Source organism: Leptidea sinapis, chromosome 1 (assembly GCF_905404315.1).
Source record: "Leptidea sinapis chromosome 1, ilLepSina1.1, whole genome shotgun sequence".
Classification (NCBI taxonomy): Eukaryota; Metazoa; Arthropoda; class Insecta; order Lepidoptera; family Pieridae; genus Leptidea; species Leptidea sinapis.
Genome location: NC_066265.1, coordinates 5,878,152 through 5,903,964, shown reverse-complemented (window position 1 = coordinate 5,903,964; position 25,813 = coordinate 5,878,152). Strand labels below are relative to the sequence as shown.

The window sequence follows — 25,813 nt, the reverse complement described above, 5'->3', positions numbered from 1 at the left end:
ATTCGTCGCCAGTTATATAATAATATATTTTATTATATAACATTCTCCGTAATAAAACTGGTAAACTTTTTACGAAACTATAGTAGCCCAGTGATAAAAGAATTCCTTGTTGCAATATATACAAGTAAGTCCATATTCCAGTATTCCGCCTCTCACTTCATAATCTATGATCAAAAAGTGTATTTTTTCTCTTTTATGTTCAGTTACGAAGACAGAGAATGACGAAATACACTAATTGATCACGGATTACGTATAAACACACCTTCTAGAACACGGGCTGGAAATATTGCATATTTACATGTCGTAGCGGGGTACGTTTTCCTAATTCAATAAACTTTATAAATTCAAATTTAAGCAATAGTTTGCCATATTCTTGCATATTATTACTATAGAAGTACAAGTTTTTGTAAATATCTGAATGATTATTTATATTAATCAATTTCATTTGCATAAGTAAATGTTCGCGCAAAACGCGTATTAGCGACGTCTTTTGTGAGCAAAATATAGTCAATTGATGATATAATAAAAAAAATAATAATTAATGCTGTCACGTGACGCAGATACGAATGCACATAGTAAAGATCTTCAATTATTCAACAAAGTAGGGATGAGTACTTACTGTTACGTTTAATTCATTTAGAAAAGCGACAATACTGAAATCGACAGAATGAAATACAATCTGGCCCATTAATGCTAGTTCGAAGGGATATGAGAGCTGTTTATCCTGATTCCTGCCGCCGAATTCCACCTTCGCACGACACGCCACAAGTTAGGATATCATCCCCACCATCTGGATGTGTGGCGGTCCTCCACAGTGCGGTTTACAAGGAGCTTTCTTCCACGTACTACAAAGCTGTGGAATGAACTTCCTTGTTCGGTGTTTCCGGGATGATACGACATGGGTACCTTCAAAAAAAGCGCGTTCACCTTCCTTAAAGGCCGGCAACGCTCCTGTGATTCCTCTGGTGTTGCAAGAGAGTGTGGGCGGCGGTGATCACTTAACAACAGGTGACCTGTCCTCTTATTCCATAAAAAAATATCATCATTTGAGTTTGATTGAATTTTATGCCAAACATTCGTATCGTCGCTTCAAAAGCGCTCATTCTATCTGCAATCCGAAATTTAGTCGATTACGACATCTGAAAATTGTATTCGGCAATAGTCTGAATTTAGTTACGTTAAATGTGTTTGTAGTTAACAAACAAATTAATTTTCCGATACATTAATTGTCGAGCATATTGCAATTACAATCCCGGTCAAAGTTTTAATATCAAATTTATGTTACGTTGCATATTTACTGTGGAGTGTTTTAGACAGCACAATGGATGTATCTGTTTGGACTTGGTATATGTTCAGCCAAAATTAATGTTCTTTTTTCCTTCGGATGGGCCATTATCGAGTGGAATAAATTTTGTTCCGGGCATTTATGTATAAATATACTTCTAAATAGCCTAACATACTCGTTTGAAAATTATTAGTAATAATGTGGGAAAGGTTACTAAAACATAAATGACTTTAGATACATAATGATACTACAAATTGTTTATGGATCGACCGCCGTCAGGCTTAAAATTATAAATTTAAATATAAAGAAATTATACTTGCACCTACCGGGATTCGAACCCGGGGCTTAGTAGGTAGGATCGCTAACCACTCGGCTATACAGGTCGTCGTAATGAAATGATCATGATTTATATAATAAATAAAGTTCTAAACTCGACTAACGAAATTCATAATTATGAAATAGACGGGAGTGATCCTATCCTAACATGCTGTGCCAATCATATACGCCCTTAATAAGATTCATTATATATCATAAAGATTATAGCTCCATCTGTTGTTTTATAAACATTTAATACATTTAACATAAATCGGAATGTAGCACGTTACGTAATGTATTGCAGCGGCGACAATATTGACATTACGCGGCTCCAGTTACGTGTCCTATCGGGTTTACGACTGGAAGGACCGCGTTCACTCCACCAATACCAGAGTCAGTTTGCACTTTAAGGTAAGCATACATACATAAATTAATTAAAATACTAAAATATTTATAATTTCTTTTTGTTGCTATTCTCGTAAAAGGTTTATTCATTCAATACACCATACCATATTTCTTTCAAAACACCATATCTGACCACGCCATTTTGGCGCTGTTGGCCAACAAAATGGCGAATATGAAAAAGGCACAAAAGCCTTTTGACAGCCGCCCGTCCAGTGGTATATAGTAGAGGTCAGTGCATGAGTTGCAATCTCTTTCAACTGACCGCTGTCACTTTCAGCTGATTCCTACGTTCGTTTATCCCATAAATAAATAGGAACCATTATTCTATTGGACAGATAGCAAAACCAGTGTTATAAAACGCTTAATGTCATTACATTGCATATAAAAAGCATTATTAATTGTCCTCCTTTCGTAAAATAAAAATACAATTAAAACTCTTGATTTATTGTTCACCTTCAGGGTCGGACGTTTATTAGTACTTTATATTATAAGAGTTTTTCTTTGTTTTGCTTTTAAATTAACATTATGGTAATGAGGTCGGGGTGACACAATCTCTTCTTATAAATAATTATAAACGTTTCTATTCACTATCTCATGGTATCGTATAGAAAACATAAGTGTTCAGATAACTTTGGTGGCGCCAGTTTCTTCCAATAGCAATATGATAATTTCAATATAACAGCAAATTTGAACTGAATATTGATAAATTTAACTGTAAACCCGGTTTAAGGTAGGTCAATACTTTGTTAAAATAATATTATATCACCACAATTTTGTAAGAAAGATGTTGCCAGACAAATTAAAAATTCTGCTGCGTTTTATTAAGTAATTTCTACGTGAATATATTATTATATAGTTTGACTTCATTTTTTAAGAAAAAAATAAGCTGAAACACGAATTCGAATAATTCTGTTTCAAATAAGCTTAAATTAACTGCTTTTGAACCGTAATTACACAAATATATCATTCAAATTACAGAATTTATCATTTGTTCGGAAAAATTAAAGTATACAAAGAAATTAACTCGTTTAAATCTTTTGATTTATATTTTGTTTTGCAAGTTATTTTGTGCTCATAACTTTGTATTTTACAATAAATGTAGTTTAACTACCAAAATATTATTATTTCTATGGTAAAGAAGGCCCAGTGTACGTACCCGTGACCCGTATGGTCACCTAATGGTATGCTCTCAAAGAGGATTCACAAGAGCGTTGCCTACCTTATGTCGTCAAATTAACGTTCATATGAATTTGAAATTCGAAAACACATTGGTTCTATTATTATGTTGTTGTTGTGCTACCAATGACGCTTTAAATACATAAACTTGATTGGGTGTGATTGCTACATTCAATATTCGAATTTAATTCAAAAGCGATAAAAAGAATTTTAAATCTTTAAATGCTATGAATTCATGTTTAATGTTTATTCCAATGAGGTTCTATACATATAAACACATCACGTCTCATACAAACAAAGCCGAAATATGGAACTATGAAAATATGAATTTACAACATAATAATCTTCTACTGCCATATCAATAAAAGTAGTTTAAAAAAATTAAAAAACGCGTTGGTTGAAAAGATAATGGTTGAAATTTAAAATTAACATCAATTCCTGCTTAATCGACAATAAATGAAAAAAATATATAGAAATTAACAAAAAACTTATTTTGCTAATTGAAAAATGGAATAATCTTATCAAATTAATGTATTGTCATCGGTCCTCGATAAATCTACGAAGTTTGAACGAAATCTAAATCTAAAGTGTATCAAAATCGTACCCAAATGAGTTGCAAACAAACATACATACAGGTGAAGCTAATAAAAAGCGTGTAATAAATTGCCGCATTTACTCCAATTGTATTAAATATTCTTGGTGAAATAAGCAGCAATATATAACATTCATTCAGTTCAGATTACATATGTGTTGAATTTAAAACCCAATTCAGACAGTGGCAGTTGACACACGACTAAGGAGGAAAGTGTGCTTACATTGTCTTTAAGCACACTTTTACCGTTCCGCTATCAGACTGCGAATGATATATCCTTATATGTGTATAGAACGTCATTAGTTAATTCAGATAAGTTTTATTTGCCTACTCTTTCACTAAATTATATAGCCGTTTATGAAGAAATATAAATAATATTTATTATTGTGGTCTGAAATATGTAAATAAGCATAGGCCACTTTTTTACCCAAAAATTTTAAAAGAGAGGGAGGGTAATATAATATATGCTAGAAGTCTTATGTAATAAATAGATCTATAAAATATAGTACCATACTGCTATTATAGATACATAAACCAGAAAAGTAAATAATACGAAATTGTTATATATTTCCAGACACGCTTTGACGATTCCGCCCTATTTTACGCCAGTGGTCAAATAGACGATAAACACCATTACATTGCTCTATCCATACACCAAGAGAAGGTAGCAATACAAATAGATCTAGGCGATGGACCTGTTGATGATTCCCTGGGTTCCAAAGTTAATAACAACATGTGGCATAACATTACTGTTATTCTACAAGAGAACCAAGTATTCGTATATCTCGACGATATCTCAGCAACATATGAAGTACCAGGAAACGCAAAATTCGTATGTATCGATCCAGAAATTTATATCTGTGGTGGTCCAGATTTATACAAAATGAAAGGACTAAAATCATTTAACAATTTCGCTGGTAACCTCAAGTATGTATACTACAATGATGTATCGATCTTGTATGAGTTGAAACAGAACAATCCAAAAGTACACTACATAGGCGTATTAGATCCGGAATTTAAGGAGATTGACATCGAGGTTATACCAATAACGTATCCATTTGCAACTTCACATATCTGGTGGCCTCTGAATACTAGCAACAGTATAAATTTGATATTTGACTTCAAGACGAGCAAGAATATGGCTGTGTTAGCTTATAGTCAGATCACTTCTGGCCAGGGTTATTTTGAGGTAATTATTTAAATAGTTTTGCCTTCCAGATGACCGCGAAATTGCCTATCGCTTGTGATTTTTTATACTAAGTTGTTTTTATACTAAGTTTAAGACTGTTGTCGAAGAGCGTTGAACCGACACATAGGTTTTATGTGCTCAACCCGCAAACTTGGGCTTATGAAATAGATGCGTATTCAACATTTCGCTAGGGAAATAAAAGCATTCGTGAATTTAGAAGACTGAGTGTACTTTTAAGATAGAACTAGATTTGTTCTGTTAATAATGCAAAATGACTTGTATTAGGTTAGAATGGTGAAAGAAGAAATAAGATTTGAGCTGGTTCCAGACGTGGGTAAAAATGTAACAGTATTAAAGTCCGTTAAGTTTAATGTGAGTAACGATTGGCATAACGTTGAACTTGACTATAGAAAAGGAAGGATCAAGTTGACAGTGGACTATCATAATAAACATGCGCAAATGTTTGGTAAGTGTCTATTTAAAGTAAATAAGTAAGTAAAATATTGCAGATATTTTGGGCTTGATAGAGATTCTAGGGTTTAACTAAGGTATGATTGATAAACACTTTAGAACTCCAATTATACCGAGCTTATATAACTAATAATAGTAGAAGTTCAAATTGGCGTCTTTTTGTAATGCAAAATTCAGAAAATATAGAATACTCCGTTATATAAAAATATTTTAATATTGTAAATAAGAAATTTATACAATCTGAGTGTATATCACAATCGATTTATTTAAAAATGAAATTTTTAATCCACTCTCCATAATCATTAATTCTGTTCTCATTCAATAAAGTGAATTGATATTAATATTTGCAAAAAAGTATCCACAGGAATGATACATATGAAATATTTTATCATATTATTTACAAATTACATATTACTTTTAAATTTTGGTAAATAGTTCCTTTTTCGTCATCCGAACTTTACTTAAAAATATTTTAGAATGAACTAGTTTATGTTGGAAGCTACGCTAGTTCCACCGTTTCGAAGATGTATGAAACTCTCCTATTCCTAGGCTGTGCAAGATGGTAAACATATATAGCGATTACATCGATATTAATTTCACGACTTCTGTCCATACAGTTCGTAAATTATTTGTATGTAAGTTTAGTGAATAAAATGTAGTCATAATAATTATATTTCTTAGTTTTATAATATATATAATAATCTTAAATAATAATAATTTAAAACCCAATCATTTAACCATTATTACTTTTTAGCATATATTTTTTTTCCTCTTAAACTAATATTTACTTTGTGAAAATTATTAAAGCATGTGATAGATACCTCTAATTGTTTGTAACATTAAGTACATTATATTTAGTCTGTATTATAAATATATAACGCATCAATGTAAACAAATGTTGGTATTTCTAAATAAATAAATAAATAAATAAACATTGGTGGATTTAAGAGTTTCACATTACGGAATTATCTGGGTTCCATTTGAGAAATTTGGAACTCTAAGCATACTAATGGGCTTTTAATACATAAACCAAATTTCATTGATTTGTTTATTAGTACTTTGCTAGTACGTCATTAGTTTCTCTTTCGATTTTACCTTCATAAACTGCAGCACCTATTATAAGTAACAACAAACATCACATCATTAAACTGTTAAATGAAATACTTGTTACCGGTGATACCAATCAAATACACACAAACTAATAGATATTTATGTAAAACAGGCCTAGACTTTCAACTTCAAGATAAAATCGTAATTGGAAGCGGTCTGAAGTCTGCAAACCTCGGCTTGATTGGCTGTATGAGAAATGTGAAAATTAATGGACTGCTTATTGAACCCAGGTAATAAACTCAAATAAAATGTATAATATTATAAGACTAGCTATAACTTTATCAAGAATCATAGTTAAAATCCTAAATGATAGTTATAAATATATAGACAATATTGTGGCTGGACATAAAAATAAAATTTTATGGTATTGTTGAGGATAACATATACATGATTATAGAAATAGTTTTTGATAGTGATGATAGAGGACGTATGCTTTGACAATCATTGGCTTTATTTACTTAACTACAAAAAATATTGGGGGAATATATCCTGATGGGAAGTGATAACCATCGTCCACACTATTATGTCTTTAAGATAACCATGTCGCGGTGTGCAGTCAAGGAAGTTTGACAGTACATGTTAATGAAGACCGCACTGTACAGAAATGCATATTATATATACCCTGCATATATATATGCACTGAAGGTGAAGATTATCATTGAAATATATTCAAATTTAAATTAATTGTACCAAAATTTATAGTCGTTTCGCGATTCAAACCATATCTTTCATAAATCTTGAAGAGTTCTTAATAACTCCCCAGTCATAACTGGAGGCTAGAGTCATAATGACGGCTTTGGCGTTAGAAGTGTAATCTCTGATAGTTTCAAATTCTGCATAGTCTATATATTTATAATGCACATACATATAAATGGATATTATCAGGATACTTAAATGAAATAGAGAGAAGAAGAAGACTGAAATTATCGACACACATACATCTTAGAAGAATTTGAGCCTTTGAGTGATATATACTTTGGATGTTGTTTTTCATACTAAAAAGTAATTAATATTTTTTTTTAATATGGAGAGTGCGTTCTATAATGATATGAAGTACGAGTATACTGATTTATATAAATAAAATTACTGTTTGTGTGGAAGACTATAACATAAATAAAAATATAAATTTAAATTATGAGCGATTCCTCGTTAACAGACTCGAGTCGATTTATCCTAACGAGCGTTACATAGCCAAATGTGACGGTTCAGTGTCATTCAATATCCTTAAAGTAAATTCACGCAGCAATGTAACACGTTATAATAAATCATATACCTTCATAATATTAAGTATTATACACCTTTTATGATTCTTAGTATTAAGACAACAACGAGATATCGGTAATAAAATTATCAAAATAAAGAATATGTAGTAGATTTTTTATAAATAAGGGACGTGACGACCAGGATACGCCCTAACCATTACAATGCAGTGCCACTCAGAATTTTTGGGTTTTTCAAGAAGCGGCACTACAATCGTCACCTTGAGACATAAGATGTTAAGTCTCATTTGCCCAGTAATTTCACTAGCTTCGGCGCCCTTCTGACCGAAACACAGTAATGTATACATATTACTGCTTCACGACAGAAATGGGCTCCGTTGTTGTACCCATAATCTAGCCGGCTTCCTGTGCAAAGGAGCCTCCCACTGGTATGTAGAAGATGCACCAGGGACCTCATAACATTCACGATAAACAACATGATAGACAGTTTCATCAAAACAAGCAAATATCACAGTTCCCATTATTACAATAATTAATTTGTTTAGTTTAGTTTATCTAACATAATGATACACAAACCTATTAACTCGAAGCTAACAACTTCATTTCAATTTTGACAACATGCTTTCGATTTACAGTTCGTTAGAACAGCGCCGCTTTCGATCAGACACATAATATATACGATTAATTACTCAAATGGGAATCCCCTCCGGACTAGATAACGTGGAATAATACACAAAATTTTGCTTTAACGCATTCTAATTTCACTATCCTGTGGGATCACTAACGTAATTGGTGAATGTGATGAAAATTTGGATTGCGTTCCATAAGTTAATATGAGCATCATTTTCATTTCGATTCATATAAAAAGGCATAAAAGGCATTTATTTTCTCAAAACTGATTCCTTTAGAATTCTTTTTGATGTCATTTCTAATATACTAGATACTACTACCGCTTCGGAAATAAATGGCGCTCTGAGAGAAAATAAGCGGCGCAAGAAACTCTCCCAGCATTCTTTCTTTTGCACTCTGTTTAATAAAAATATACAATATTGTACTGTCAGAATTGCTATAAAATAATCATAATCTAGTGCCAGGCTGGCCGATCACTTAGATATTCACCTGTGGAATAATAGGATTTACGACAGAGTCGTTTTTTAATAAAACATTTAAATTTATTTATAGATAATGCCTGAACCGTGGCTGGGACTTTATTATAAAGTGTATACATTTACCCTTAAAGCTATTATGTATGTTATGAAGCCTACTAGAATTAGTTACAAGCAATCCCTTATTTCTAGTGTTATAATAATGAAAATCTCTATTAAGCGCAATAAAATGACGATTTTTGTGATCGTTTATTAAATTTTCATAAATGTACTGACAATGAACAGTATCATAATATTTATTTCTTTAAATTTATCTTTAAAAAAATAAAAAGCAAAACATTGTTATAAGTGTGAATTGGCTATTTTTCACTGAGATACCACGGTGGCTCAACCAGTCACCGCTACCATCAAAATGTATACAGTTCTAAAGAGTTGCTCACCTGGAGAGAGACTAGCTCGGACAAGCTATTACGCTGGTGTATAGTTTGGTAGTCGGACATCACAGTGGTTGCGCTACCGTGGAGTCGGTGAACATATCCCTAAAGGAAGTCAATAATTTTATAAAATCGAAGATAACCTCAAAACTAGGCAAGCAGATGTCAGTCGTGAAGTAGCGGCCTAGTGCCGCTATGTTTCGCATAGGTTAGTGTCGAGGACTTGAGGCCATCCCTTCCCCCCTCCCCCTCCCCATCAAAAATATGAGAGTGGTCCTTAAAAAGATATTACCCCAGGAGGGTACCGGCTATACAAGAGTAGGAGAATCCCTCCCCGAGCATTCTCGCTTGGGCTGCCCCTCGAATTCTGGGGAGGGCACAGTACTGCGCATATCTAAGGACAAACAGGGCAGCAACACCACGGCACCCTGCTCCACGCTTAATGTGGACTTCTGTAATATCAGGGGAATTCACTCCAATTTAAACGCCGTCCACCACCACCTTGAGACGGCGCAGCCGGCCTTGTGTTTCTTTACGGAGACGCAGATATCTCGACCTAGTGATACGTCATATTTAACGTACCACGGGTACAAAATTGAGCATAATTTCATGCCTCATGCCGGGGTATGTGTGTACGTTAGGGAGGATATCTGCTGTCGCCGTCTCGGCAATTTTGATGGTCTGGACCTGTCTACTCTCTGGCTCCGCGTAGATTTAGAGGACCGTATGCGTATTCTACAGGTCCTATAGTGGTAACGCAGAAACGGATCACCTCATGGGCTGCGTTCAAGCGGCATTTGATGACGTGCTTGCTCAGATCCCCTCCGCTGAAATCGTAGTCTTGGGTGATTTCAACGGGCACAATGCCGAATGGCTTGGATCACGTACTTCAGACTACGCAGGGCGATCTGTGCATAATTTTGCATTGGCGTATGGTCTGTCCCAATTGGTTGAGTCGCCAACGCAGCTCCCGGATGTGGATAGCCACATGCCGTCCTTATTAGATCTTCTGCTGACTACACATCCCGATGGTTACCAGGTCTCTGTCGACGCCCCTCTCGGAACGTTCGACCATTGCCTGGTCAGGAGTGTAGTACCTATTCGACGCCAACGTCGCAGACTACCAGCGACCCGCTGCGTTTGGCACTAGAAGTCAGCAGATTGGGATAGGATGCGTTCCTTTTTTGCATCCTACCCTTGGGACAAGGTTTGTTTCCCTTCGGATGATCCTAGTGCCTGCGCCGTTGCAGTAGCCGATGTGATACTGCAGGGCATGGATATTTTTATACCAAGCTCCGTAGTACCGATCGGTGGCAGATCACAGCCCTGGTTCGATGCGTCAGTTAAAGCAGCATCTGACTGCAAAAAACAGGCGTATCGAACTTGGGTTGCGGCGCTGGGCTCAAAGAAGCCGAACTGCAAAGTTCTGAAAAGGAATTATAATCGTGCCTCCAGATTTTTTAAGCGGCAAATCGCCCGTGCGAAATTGAAGCACGTCGTCAAAATTGGCGAACAGCTTTCCAGTTACCCGACCGGAACACGCAAGTTCTGGTCGTTGTCGAAAGCTGCTCTTGGTTACTTCAACCAGCCGTCCATGCCGCCGTTGCACATGAGGAATGACACCCTGGCCCATACGGCAAAAGAGAAAGCCGATCTCCTGTGCACTCTTCTTGCCTCCAACTCGACTCTTGACGACAACTGAAAAACACCGCCGACCATCCCGCGGTGTCAGAGCTCCATGCCTGAAGTACAGTTCCGACAGAAAACTGTTAGGCGAGCTCTGTTTTCGTTGGAGGTCAGGAAGTCGAGCGGGCCGGATGGCATTTCTCCAATCGTGCTTAGAACGTGTGCCCCTGAGTTGACGCCGGTGTTAACGCGTTTATTCCGGCACTCTTATTCAAAAGGCGTAGTCCCTGATTCATGGAAGTCAGCCCTTGTCCATCCGATCCCAAAAAAAGGAGACAGTTCGGATCCGGCAAACTACAGGCCTATTGCTATTACCTCCCTACTCTCCAAAATCATGGAGAGCATAATTTACCGCCAGCTCTTGGTATACCTTGAGGGTCACCAGTTGATTAACGACCGGCAGTACGGCTTTCGCCATGGTCGGTCGACTGGCGATCTTCTGGTATACCTAACACATAGATGGGCGGCGGCTATTGAAAGGAAGGGGGAAGGCCTGGCAGTTAGCCTGGATATAGCGAAGGCCTTTGATCATGTATGGCACAAGGCGCTCCTCGCAAAACTTCCATCATTTGGGCTTCCCGAGAGCTTATGCAAGTTGACCTCCAGCGTGAACGCTGGAGTGCCCCAAGGCTGTGTTCTATCTCCCACGCTGTTTCTTCTACATATCAATGATATGTTGGACACGACCAACATACATTGCTACGCAGACGACAGCACGGGTGATGCCGTATACACGGGCCATGCAGATCTCTCTCGGGAAAACGTCAATCAGTGCCGGGAGAAACTTGTGTCTTCTATGGAGTCCTCTCTCGAGAAGGTCGCGTATCACCGCTCTTCGAGAACACTTCCCTTAAAGCCTCGCCTAGTATCGGAATACTGGGTCTCGAAATCTCGAGCGAGTGCCAATTCCGTGGCCATCGCTCGAGATTGGACGTGGAGGGCAAAGCCAAATTGGCTTCGAAGAAACTGGGCGTCATAAATAGAGCACGGCAATACTTCAAGCCGGCCCATATTCTAGCGCTCTACAAAGCGCAGGTCCGGCCTCACATGGAGTATTGCTGTCATCTCTGGTCTGGCGCACCCCAGTATCAGCTCGATCCATTTGACCGCGTGCAACGCAGAGCAGCTCGAATTGTCGGGGACCCAGTGCTCTGTGAACGGCTGGATCACTTGGCGTTGCTTAGAGACGTCGCTTCATTGTGTGTATTCTACGGCAATTATCACGGGGAGAAGAGCTGTTAAACCTGATTCGTGCCGCCGAATTTCACCTTCGCACGACACGCCACAAGTTACGATATCATCCCCACCATCTGGATGTGTGGCGGTCCTTCACAGTGCGGTTTTCAAGGAGCTTGCTTCCTCGTACTACGAAGCAGTGGAATGAGCTTCCTTGTGCGGTGTTTCCGGGACGATACGACATGGGTACCTTCAAGAAAAGCGCGTACACCTTAAAGGCTGGCAATGCTCTTGTGATTCCTCTGGTGTTGCAAGAGAGTGTGGGCGGCGGTGATCACTTAACACCAGGTGACCCGTACGCTCGTTTGTCCTCCTATTCCATAAAAAAATAAGATGTATTTTGTTCAATAATACCAATATCGTATTTTATATTGATACGTTATACATGAAAACATTATAACTCTAAAAACATCATGATCAGATTAAATTACTCAGAATTACGAGACATAGGTACTAAGCCTCGGGGAGTTAACCGAGATTTACCTATACTGCGAATGGATTATTTTAAGGCTGGGGATTGAGCCGATGGCCTTGTGGAATTCAGTGGAGCTAGGTTACCTCTCTCGCACAAGATCGCCATAGTTTGAATTCAGAATCAGAGGCATTTTTAATTTTTTACAAACATTATACAATTTTCTTTACAAAACTAACAAAAATATGTTAAATAGTTTAGGTGAACAATTAATAAATTTTCGTACAATTTTTATCTATCTTGAATGTTAGCGTAGCTCCAACTTTAAAAATTAGGGATATTTTGGTGATTTTTTTCGCACTGTGTATAAAAAAAGAAATGTAAAGAAAAAATGAATTTTCTTTTCATATTCTCTAGATATATATATATTTTTGCATAAATATAGGCTTTATATAAATCATCAAGGTTTCAATTATGCGCTATTTATGCGATTTCTTGGGATAGCGGCCTTAAGGAGCAGGCAGTAAGGTTATCTAATATAAGCCGCCACCGGGATCATAGTAGTGGTACTATGTTATAAGTATTAGTGTGGACCAATACTTATAAAATAACTTGAAAGTCAGCAAAAATATTAAGCCAAAAACCCTCCGCTAACTTGTTTGCGCACATTTATCACAGGTCTGAGACATTTCTTTTGCGATCGGATAGATTCTGAATGTGGAATTGGGCAATTTAATTTGAATTTGAATGGATTTGAACGCGTGTAAACTGAAATTCACACTTCAAATTTATTATTTGGTTAAATCTCGGCTATTTATTTTCCCCGCTGTTTTATTGACTTTATTTACAACAACGATAAGATCTCAGTTTTGATATATCGCTGAGATATAACAAACCACGAAAATATGAAAATTAATTTATCCACTCTGAAATCAGATATAGTTACAATATTTTTTTAGAACCCTGCTAACTTTCATTTCAAAGGCCGACAGCGTACCTGTTGTTCTCTGGTATTGCAGATTTTATGGGCGTCGGTTTTTCACTTCTCATGAGGTGACCACTTGCCCTTTTGCCCCCTTTAGTATTAAATCAAATCACACAATAGAAGAGAACTTCATTAAGAGAAGCTTAGTAATACGAATTACTAATATTATTTTTTGTTCTTTAATCATTTATAGTATTTTAAATTATATAATTATCTTTGTTAGTTTATACGTATAGATAGACTGTGACAGCTGTGAAAACGTCAAAAAAATTGAGGTTGACAGGTAACCTCTATTTTGATCAATGCACGCAACAGAGCTTGTCACGCACACTAAAGTAATAAACCTGGCCTGTTATCTACGATTGTCTAGCAACAAGAGGCATCAAGACGTATAAATTATCTTTTTTTTTAATGAAAATAAGAGACGAGACATGCAGGACGTTCAGCTGATGGTAATTGATACGCCCTGCCCATTACAATGCAGTATCGCTCAGGATTCTTGAAAAACCTCAAAAATTCTGAGCGGCACAATAACCGCGCTCTTCACCTTGAGACATACGATGTTAAGTCTCATTTGCCCAGTAATTTCACTAGCCACCGCGCCCTTCAGCCCGAAATACAGTAATGGTTAAACATTACTGCTTCACGGCAGAAATAGGAGCCGTGAATATAAATAAAATATTATAATTATTGTAATTAAATGTAGGTTTGTGATCAACACGGAGCGAGTGGTAGGTGAAGTGGCGATAGACGACTGCCGCTACGTGGACCCGTGCACCAGACCCAACACCTGCGAGCATGGCGGCATCTGCTCCATCAGGGAGGACAGAGTCATATGTAACTGTGACAATACTGGTAACCTATGTTTTTAACTGACTTCAAAAAAAGGTGGTTCTCAATTCGATTGTATTTTTTTATGTTTATAAACCTCATAACTTTCGACTGGGTGAACCGAACTTGATGATCTTGTTTTCAGTGTTGTAAGTCGGTGTCAGCCAGGGTAGGTTTGTAACTACATATTTATATGAGAATGTCGTGTCGCACGCGCGGCGTGACGGGTTTAGATTCCAAAACAATAATCGTAACTGGAATTACATTGTATAAAAATACGCAATAATTTTTATGATTTTTAGTGCATCTATTTATTGCTTTGGAATAGTTTTTTTGAAGTCCCATTGTAATTTAGTGTAAGTCGGTGTCAGCCAAGGTAGGTTTGTAACTACAGACATAGGTGAGATGTGCTTGTGTCGCACGCTCGGCGTGACGGGGCGAGAGGCAAAAGCGGGGCCAAGGCGAGAGGACACCGATTCAAAAATTACTATAATCGTAACTAGAATTAGAATAATTAATTAGATTGTATAAAAATACGCAATTATTTTTATACTGTTAAGTGCATATTATATCTATTGTTTTGGAATAGTTTCATTGAAGTCAATTGTTTTATTGTTAATTTTTGTTTTAAACTTTTATCATCGCGGAAATTTTACATTGTTATTATTATGACGAGTACTCACTGTATATATATTTAATTTATATGAAACCTATATTTCGGTCCAATTGCATGAGTCGTGGTCACCTCAGAACTGCGGAGGCGGCGAGAATTGATTAAATTGGATCAAAATATCGGCTTCAAATAAAAAAATATAAATTGCGAGTACCCGCCGTAGTAATAAGTAAGTACAATACATTTTTAACGATTAATCTTTAAATTTGTTGATTGTGAATATTGATACGTATTTTTAATTTTATTATTTTTTTAGAAGATTAATTAGACGTTAAATAGCGTTAAATTATTTTACCGCAATTAACAAAATGCAAACGAAATGTAAAATGGAAGAGCGAGGGATTCACAAGTATCCTTGACTAATAACTGGAAATCCTCGGTAGATATAATCTGTAAGATTTATGAAAATAAAATTATTTTCATTTTATACTATTTTTAAAAGTGTACCCTTTTTTTCGTGATTTTCTTTTCATCATATGCAGCTATACGAATCGATCGATAGTATTCAATATTATTATAGTAGCAGATAGCTTTAACTCTATAACTAAGACTCCGGAGTTTGTCTGTCAATCCATCAGCGGGCTATTTCTCATTAATGTCAATATTAAAATGTCAACAGTGTGTTTCTATTTGCGCTGTAGCAACCATGGAATCATAATATACTAGCGTATAGACAAACAAAGCGTGCGAGAGAGAAAAACATATCAATTAGATTTCAACGAAGAGATATCATTTATATTTTATTTTCCAAGGATATTCCTTGATTTTCCCCTTTTTCTGTATGGCGTGGAGTCGTGGACGATACGGGCTCGAGATAGGCAGAGTCTTGATGCCTTGGAGATGTGGTGCTGGAGGCGAATGTCGAAGATACCTTGGACGGCCAAACGAACAAATGTGTCGATCCTCTCACAGCTCAAGATAAAAAGCCGTCTGTCCACGATATGCCACAAACGAATTCTTTCGTATTCGGCCACATAATGCGAAGGGGTAATGAGAGCCTTGATAAATTGATCGTAGTTGGGAACACAAATGGCAAGCGAGCCCGAGGCCGATCTCCTACCAGATGGACCGACCACATAAGAGATTTCAGGTCCCCAAAGTTTAGCTCCGTCGTCAGGGCCGCGATGGAGAGAAGCCGATGTAAAAAAATAGTTCACTCCAAGTGTGGACCACTTATTGATGACCACAATCCTGTCATGAGTGAACGACTAGAGAGAAGGAGATTTTCCAGTAACAAATATCGGTTTTCTCTTTTAACTGGTGTTGTTTACAACATAGATTAGACAACGCCTACTCCTACTTATCGATAAATTTACTACCGCTTAACTACTGTTCACACCTTATCTTCTCACTGGCTTTATATCTGAAGTCACTGCAGGTGACGATACCCCAACGGACATAACACCGCGACCTATCATGACGTCCAGAGTGACTATATTATACCTGTGTGACTATGGGCAACGGTACGAAGATAAAGAAAAACATTATTTCGTTGACTTCATAGTGAAGACAAAACATCAACACTCCACATTAAGACGATCTACGAATGGTTATACCCAAAGTTAGCGACATGAAGTGGTGTAGCGTGCCTTGGCGGGGCCCCGTAAAAAAATTGTTTTGGGGCCCTTATGAAGTGCAAAGATCTCTCAAAAAAGAAATAAATGTTTTCATAAAATTAAAAGAAATGTTTATTTATCATAATTATCTATGTGTCACTTTTTCCAATATTTTTTTTTTCAAAACAATTCAAATTAAACAGACACTCTCCTTGCCTTTTTTTCGGCAAACTGGTTTATAAAATCTGAATTTTTTACTTTTATCATTTCTTAAAAAAAATGGGAAGTTTTTAATAATCTTTGCTTACAAACGTCGAGGGCCCCCGCGCTCCGAGGGGTCCGAATAATTGATACGGCAGGTACGGAGGTAGCTACGCCCCTGGCGACATGACGAGAAGGCAAATAGCCCTGGAAATCATTCTCATGGCATGACCAGGAGTTAAGGCTTTAACTCCTTAAAAAGTGTGTGCGTGTTTATTTATAACCAACTTCCAAAAGGAGAAGGTTATCAATGCGATCGGTATTTTTTTATGTATGTACACCGATTACTCAGAGATTTATGATCCGATTTACGTAATTTTTTGCGAAAAAATTTGATTCAAATTAGATGTCATTTGGTTCCATAAAAATTTTACATAGTTTGGCCCAGTAGTTTTCATTTTATGAACATTTATATGAAAATTTTCGTCTACCTGGATGACATAATTGTTTTCTGTGTACGGCTTTTTTTTTCATTCAAGTTGTATATATATTATTATTTACTGACACTAAAACGTTAAAAAATAAAGAATAAACTACGTTTAAAAAAATCAACATCAAAAACTGAAAAGTATCAAATAACTAAAAATATAATTTAATACACCTGTTATGCAAACCTTTACCTTTAATATTAATAAAATACTATTATTTGTATGTGCTACATATTGATAGCTTTGAAGTCGGTGTCAAGCCAAATGTAATTAAGGTACACTCACCACGCGTGACTTTGAGGGGGATTGCAAGGCCAGACAACCTAAATAAATATAGTAAGTAAGCTGTTGATAATATTAAGTTTTATTTTGTTTACAGCTTGGCAGTGACTTAAAACCTATCAATAAGTAGCAGATATAAATAATAGTATTTTATTAATATTAAAGGTAAAGGTTTGCATAAGAGGTGTATTAAATTAAATTTTTAGTTATTTGATACTTTTCAGTTTTTGAAGTCGGTTTTATTAAAACGTAGTTAATTTTTTTTTGTTTATTACTTATCTATTACAAAACTGGTAAGCCATAAACGAATACATTTGGAGATTTTGAAAAAATATATCAGATTTTTTTCTGACTGAAGTACTGCGTTACTTTCGTTAAAAAAAATCTGAGTTATCCCCAAGTCGCGCCTAAAGAAGTTTAACGTCAACATTTATAATCATTGGAATTGCATTGTATGGATCGTCCTTTGGTGAAGCAGAAATAAATCACTAACACAATTACAAAAGTTCCAATAGTTTTACTTTGGTAACATCAAGAACCAATTTATAACTTATGCAACAGTTGCAAAAAGTGTATGTGCTGTTTAGAAGATAACTTTCTAAGAGCAATTTGCATCAAATCACCAATTAATGTAATTGTACATCTGACATTTTATGCCTGGATCAACCTTGACAGCTGAGTAACATTTACAGAAATTTGCTAATAGATATCTTGTAATGGCTATAATTGGGATTGGACTGGACATATAGTGAGGTTGGACAAAGGAAAAAAGACAAAGGACGTATTAGAGTTGTACCCTAGAGATGGGAAAAGAAACAAGGACTTCAAATTAAGAGATGGGAGGAAGATTTAGCTTTAGATTGGGGGAGGTTAGCTAGAGAAAGAGATAAGTGGAAGATACTGGGGGAAGTCTATGCGAAAGATAAGCTGACCAACAGAGTGTTTGCTGAACATTAATGTTTAATTAATATAATATATCCAAAACTCCATACAAAGAAGCGTAATTGGAGTTCGGAGACGAGACAAAGTTAAGTTAGAAAACATTAAGAGTCAGACAAAATTCAAAAACGCTCACAAGCTCTGTCAAAAGCAAAAGTGGAAATGGACTGGACACATTCTGAGGGAAAAGAAAGAGAAATGGACAAAAAACGTTACAGAATAGTATCCAAGAGACGGGAAACGAAGGAAAGGTAGACAGATTAGAAGGTGGAAGGACGATTTTAAAATTATAGCAGGACCAGACTGGATGAGAGTAGCCAGAGACTGAATAAGGTGGAAGTCTTTAGAGGAGGCTTTTGTCGAGAGACAAATTACTAGTTAAGATAATTTAAGTTTTTATTTATAAAAAAAATTAAGTCACTAATAATAATTAAAGGCTATTTTATTTTATTTTTTTTATTTTAATACAAAGGGTTCAAGGCCGTACAGCCGTATTCGTTATTTAATAATTGATTGTCAAAGCCATCTTTGCAAGATTTTTACAATAATGCTCTTTCTACAAACGTAGATTAGCACTAGGAATAAATAACTTTAAGGATTTTTGCTTTGTTAGGCCAAAGATGTATAAATTCTTGCGTGCATACATAAGTACATACACATTTTTATATAATATATATATAAGTTAAAATATAGTATGGTCGGTGAATAAAGGCTTTTGTTACTATATAATTATTATTCTTATTAATGGCTATAATATATTTTTTAAGACCAGAAGGAACAAGATGAGAAAGATGTTAATCTGATGGTAAATAATACAATCCTGTGCGATTACGGTGCAGTATCTGTGTTTATTCCATACCTATTTTTAATAAATTCCTCAAATAATTATGTATCGCACAACAACCCCATTATTAGAATTTGTAGAGAATTCGAGATATTGATAGTTTAAATTGAGATACATTTGCATAAAAATACCCTTTATAAAATTAGCTAACTTACGTTCTATAATTTAATGTTAAACTTAAATTTCCTTATTAAATCAACATAATTTCTATTGTGTCCACTTTTCGTTTCTTACTGTATTTGGTGCATGCTGTGTACAATTTTAATTGGATCTATACTTGTGTTTTATCCTGTTAACTGTTATTCTGCCGAAACACAAACATTGCTTGCACACTACTTATAACGAACCTATAAAATACTTTTTTTTTATAAAAAATAAGGGATGAGATAAGCAGGACGTTCAGCTGATAGTAATTGATACGCACTGCCCATTACAATGGAGTGCCACTCAGGATTATTGAAAAAAACCAAACATTCTGAGCGGCACTACAACTGCGCTCTTCACTTGAGATATAAGTTGTCAAGTCTCATTTGTCCAGTAATTTCACTAGCTATGTCTACTGCTACGGTAGAAATAGGCACCGTTGTGGTACCCAATGATAGTCTAGGCATCCGGTGCAAAGAAGCTTGAAAAGTTATACACAGCTTAAAGCAACGGGCATTTATTTGCGTTCACTTCCACGAACTTGCACTTCGCCGGTTTGCTGCTGTTCCTCTTCAGATGGCGGTGCCTTCAGCAGATCACACCGCAAATAACACTCGTTCTCTACTATCTTCTCCTCACTGAATCACTTTCTAATTTTCATACTTTTCACTACTTCTTCTTCTCTTCCTTCTTTTCCATTTCACTTTCAAGTCTGGACTACAACTGCCGTAGGCCACGCTTAGTACGGCTTACATACCCCTGAGTCAGTTCTTTTTTCAAAATGATTATCTTCTATTTTTAAATTTAAATTGTACTAGAAGTTTGACAACTCTCGTCATGTATGTCGAAGCGTTGCTACGAGACAATACTAATACAAAATTATAACATTTTCTTTAGTATGAAACTCCCTTTTTTACCTAATAGTATGTACGCAACCCTCAGTACCCAAGTCCGACTCGCACTTGTCCGGTTTTTCTTATTCTCACACATTGATAGTTACATTCTAATAAAGTAAGACACGCTGATACTAAGCTAGGTGGAGACTAAAGAAGACAAAATCTCAAATATAAAAAAAAATTAGAAACTTCGCTATATCGACCAATATGTAAAACTGTACCTTACCCAAATAAAATGGTTGATTATTACCACACAAAACACTCGCTAACTGGGTAACAGTTCATAACTAAAACTAAGCGAAAAATCTCTTGCAGGTTACATAGGAGAGAACTGCCACTTCGCAACGTTCAGAAAGACTTGTGAAGAGTTGGCTCTACTGGGCTACACCCGAAATGACGTGTACCTTATAGATATAGACGGCAACGGCAGGTTCCCTCCCGCTCATGTCAAATGTGAATTTCAAATTGAAGCTGACTCTTCGACTACTGTTGTTGAGCATAACTTGCCGAGTCAAGTGGTAAGTTTTTTTTATAACGATAAGGGAAGAGAGAGGATGTTCAGCTGATGGTAATTGATACGTTCTGCCCAAACAACCCAATAATTCTGAGCGGCACTACAGTTTAGCTCGTCATTTTAAGACAAAAGATGTTAAGTCTCATTTGCCCAATAATTTACAAGCTACGGCTACGACTTCAAACCGAAATACAATAATGCTTACACATTGCTTCTTCAAGGCAAAAAAGGCGCCGTTGACCACAACCATGGGTACCAACCCATCATCAGCTCTAATTCGCCTCTTACGACGCCCTTGGGCCTAGGTCTTCCCTATTCTTTTTAAGCCCTGGGGAAGCACAGGGCATAAAATTTAGTTTGCATTATTGATAAGGAAATCACCGACCATTCAGAAGTTAATAATAATAATAGCCTTTAATAACAATCTTTACATAGTTTTAGATTTACATTTAGTTTGCAGTAGACATCGGCACAGATTGTTTTGGTTTCGCATAGGCCTCCCCCAGGGTCTTCCAGTGTTGTCGGTCATGATATGATCTCCTCCACGTCACACCAGCGGCATCTTTTAAATCGTCGCTCCATCTACGACTCGGTCTCCCTCTCTGTCTTTTTCCTTCTCTAGGATACCATTCTGTTATTATTTTGGCCCATTCAGAAGTTATAATGTATTTTTGACAAATCTAAACATACTTAATAGGCATTAAAATACAAACAACAAACTGTATATATAAGTACAGACATCTTATCAAAATATAACTACTGCTAACTATAACTAGTTTTGGATTTCAACCGACAAAGGATCAACTATAACCATTTAATTTCAATTCTAGGATGTACGGTCTGCATCTGGACAAGACTTTAGTTTCAGGATAAAGTACAGGGAATTCACAGCTGAAATGCTGCAGGAATTAATATCTCATTCACTATTCTGCCGTCAGTATATAAAGTACGATTGCAATATGGCACCATTAGAGCTACATAGCGCAACTTGGTTCATATCTTCTTCTAACGACACCGTGGATTATATTGGCAATGTAAAGAGGTAAGTATAACCATTATCCTCTTAAATCTTTTCATTAAATAATAAGTAAGTAAAAACTTCATAATAATGATAATGATATTAACACACTTTTTACACAAATTGACTTACACCAAATTAGGCATATTTAGCCTGTGTTATGGGTTGCAAGACAACGATATATTTAATACAATATACTTACTTAAACATACATAAATACATATGTAACATCCATGACTCGGAAACAAACATCCATATTCATCATATAAATGCTTGCACCTACCGGGATTCGAACCCGGGACCTATAGCTTAGTAGGTAGGATCGCTAATAACAATTAAAGGATTACACGAAAAATAATGGTTTGATTTATTTTCTATTTCATACATTATTTTAAAATATATATGTGGTATTATATCTTTTAGGCGTCCAAAATAAAACAGAGCTCGCTGTACACTTTTCTGTTTGAACTATATGTCCGGCCCTCTAACTCAGCTTCCTTATTTTCTAAGCAATTTTTTATGTTTTTAAAGTAATTACCCTCACTTCTGCGATTAATTACAATAAATAATTTCTTATTTTCTGTTTGTCTGTCAGTGTTGTTAAGATGTTATTCTTCATGCGTAGAAGACGACTATCAGAATGTGCTAAGAATTGTTTTCGAAACCTGTCCATAAATTTTGAAAGCATTCGCGTATTGTATTGGCTATTTGCGCCCAAATTATCTGGAGAGACGGTTGTTCAATATATTCCTGTTCAAAGCATTACGGATCCTTTGTGTCAATTACGCGTTTATCTAGGAATGAATTGCCTCTTATTTGCAGTCACCACTGTTTGACCCAGGACTGTGATCTGCTACTGAATGACTTATTACCTTCGACATTTTATAAAGTATTGATATATTTACATTTTACACAATTGTTTTAATTGTAAATGTATGCAAGTAACGTTTTTGAATATTTTTAACAGACTTCCAAAAGGAGGAGGTTTTCAATTTGATCGGTAGTTTTTTTATGTATGTACACCGATTACTCTGAGATTTATGATCCGATTTACGTAATTGTTATTTATTTAGATGCAAACAAAAAGAATAGATGCCATTAAGTTCCATAAAAAAATACATAGTTTGGCTATGTAGTTTTTATTTTATGAACATTTTTTATGAAAATTTTTGTCTATTTTCAAACCGACTTCAAAAACTGAAAATTCGCAAATAACTAAAAATTTAATTAAATACATTTCTTATGCAAACCTTTACCTTTAATATTAATAAAATACTATTATTTGTATGTGCTACATATTGATAGCTTTGAAGTCGGTGTCAAATGGTGCCAAATGTAATGGTAGATACCAACACTTGCCACGCGTGACTTTGAGCGGGATAGCTTCGTCTAGAACAAAACAACCCAAGCGGACAGGCATGCGTGGCTAGACAACTTAATAATTACAGTAAGTTAGCTGTTTATAATATTAAGTATTATTGTATTTAGCGCTTGGCACTGACTTAAAACCAATGAATAGGTAGCACATATAAATAATATAATTTTATTAATATTAAAGGTAAAGGTTTGCATATGAGGTGTATTTAATTAAATTTTTAGTTATTTGATAAATTTCAGTTTTAGAAAAACAATAGATCAGTGTTAATGAGTGAGCTATTGTGTAGTGTAGTAACTTGTATATTTGTTATCTTTTGATTGATAAGGACTAATTTTCGCCTATTCGTATTTACTACCCTCACTATCTGGGTCATACAGCGTAGTTCACATTCAAAATTCTGCCTTCTGCCGTATCATATCTGAAAAATCATGGATATCTTCAAAGAATGGGCTTATACCCACGACATACTAATTGTAAGGATTTACATAACTCCTTTCGGCGTGAAGTTCTGTAATGTTATACAATTAATATTATTTCTTAACACAGATTGCCAGCATACAGTCATGTAATCACTTAACTTTTAAAGAGCCACTACAGTAGCTCAATAAAGGCTACCATTCAAAGTCTGAAACTGCAAAAAGGTCAAATGAATGTACAAAAAGTATTCGAATGTAATGGCAGCCGCGTTTAGATGTAATCTGCTAATGTTTTCAATATGTCGACAAACATGAGGGTTTCGATTGAAGATCTTTCAACCATTATTTAGAATTACGCATTTTGACTAATGTTTTGAATATTTGACGGCTTTTGATGTAGATCAGTTACTTTAATGAATGAAAATACATGTATATAAAGTGTTAATTTCTAAGGAGTAACTTAATTTTCTCTTAGGATGAAGTATTTTTTTACATAATATTATTAAAACATTTGGAGTGACTTCTAAGTGAACTTTACTTTTTTAATTGTTTTGTTTTGAGTGCGAACTATAATAAAGATATATTAAAAAGATCATAATAACAATTAAACTATGTACTAATAACATTATTAAATCAAATGCTATACTATAGATTACTGATTAAGAGTCATCTAATAATTTATGGTTTCACAATCTTGATCAAATAAATTGAAGTGACAGGTTTTGCAGTAGATACTTATACAGTTCTGTTTTTAATATCGTTTTCTTGACCTTCTTCTATCATTGAACCTTCTAGAACGAATACTTTGGTATCGTTTTTAACCAAAGTTTTTAATATTAAGAATTTCATTCACGATTTCGGAAGACATCACTAATTCTATCATGTTACTTGAGAAAATTCATGATGATTCAGTCTAAGTTATAAGGTTGTTTTTTATTTTATTGCTTAGATTAATACTATCGGATAATGTTGAAACAATCATAATTTTAACGTTGACCATTTGAATTACTTGCTCACGCGTTAGCGCTATTTTGCATGCCTTACTTCTTAGTGCCACTAAGACTAACCCAAAATAGACCAGTCATACCACATCATAGCGGGCTTTAAAATTGGAATTACCAAAGGCTGAAAAAAATATTTAATATAGTTGATAGCAGTATATTTACTGTAAAAGCATGGGCCAGTGAATACAAAGAGATAATTATACACCTGATCTTGGTGAAGCAGTGCTGTATTGAGTCCATCATAAACAGATTTGAATATTGAAGTAGAACACTTTCTTGCAGAGGCTACTGTCCCTGTGGAGTCAATGCTACATGTGTCAACCCAACACAATCCTGCAATTGTGATGCCAATGATAACAAGTGGCATTCAGATGAAGGTACTCTGGTAGATCCTACGAGTTTGGGGATAACTGAAATGTTCTTCTTGCAGCAGAAGGATCTGACTGATGAAGCTCAGGGAAGGATTACTTTGGGACCTTTGGAATGTGTAGAAACCAGTACGTATGATACTGCTTACAAGAATTTCTAGCAATCTGTGTCTTCAAATTCTACAAATATTGAAATAAAAAAATAACTTGATTTTAGATTTATAGATTTTAGAAAATAAATTTTATTCAAAAGTGCCCATTGTAAGTTTGCATAAAAAAGTGAATTCATTTGACATTTTTTATTAGGTCACACAATGAAAAAGAAAAATTATGAAGGTGTAATTATGCTAAATATTCAATAATGTTCCATCACAATGTAACACGCTTTTATTTATAAAATTAAGTAGGTACGTGATAAAAACGCAATAATTTAATACAAGATGTAAAGTTTTACTGTGTGATTAATATATGCGGCGTAAAGTTATACCAAGTTTAAAAATTTTGTCTTATTACATTAGAGGGAGAAGTAATTTTAATTTTGGAGTAACTTTACATTGTGTTTATTAATAAGATAGTTAAGGTTTAATCAAAATGTCTAATAGGTATGTACCTACTTACGATATGGGATTATTGTCACGT

At 35.3% G+C, this 25,813-nt stretch overlaps 1 protein-coding gene across 2 annotated transcripts in view; it reads left to right on the top strand.

Annotated features, from left to right (window-relative positions):
* The window catches only part of LOC126968274 (axotactin), a 56,445-nt gene that overhangs the window by 15,293 nt on the left and 15,339 nt on the right, over positions 1–25,813 (top strand). Inside the window, exons 8-15 of one of the 2 annotated variants that reach the window (XM_050813181.1) lie at positions 1,905–2,011; positions 4,348–4,962; positions 5,248–5,428; positions 6,656–6,773; positions 14,329–14,477; positions 20,792–20,994; positions 21,821–22,032; positions 25,089–25,303. In XM_050813181.1, coding sequence (XP_050669138.1) covers positions 1,905–2,011; positions 4,348–4,962; positions 5,248–5,428; positions 6,656–6,773; positions 14,329–14,477; positions 20,792–20,994; positions 21,821–22,032; positions 25,089–25,303 — 1,800 coding nt within the window. Of the gene's footprint in view, positions 1–1,904; positions 2,012–4,347; positions 4,963–5,247; positions 5,429–6,655; positions 6,774–14,328; positions 14,478–20,791; positions 20,995–21,820; positions 22,033–25,073; positions 25,304–25,813 lie in introns of both variants that reach the window. The other variant, XM_050813174.1, reaches the window with a different exon arrangement.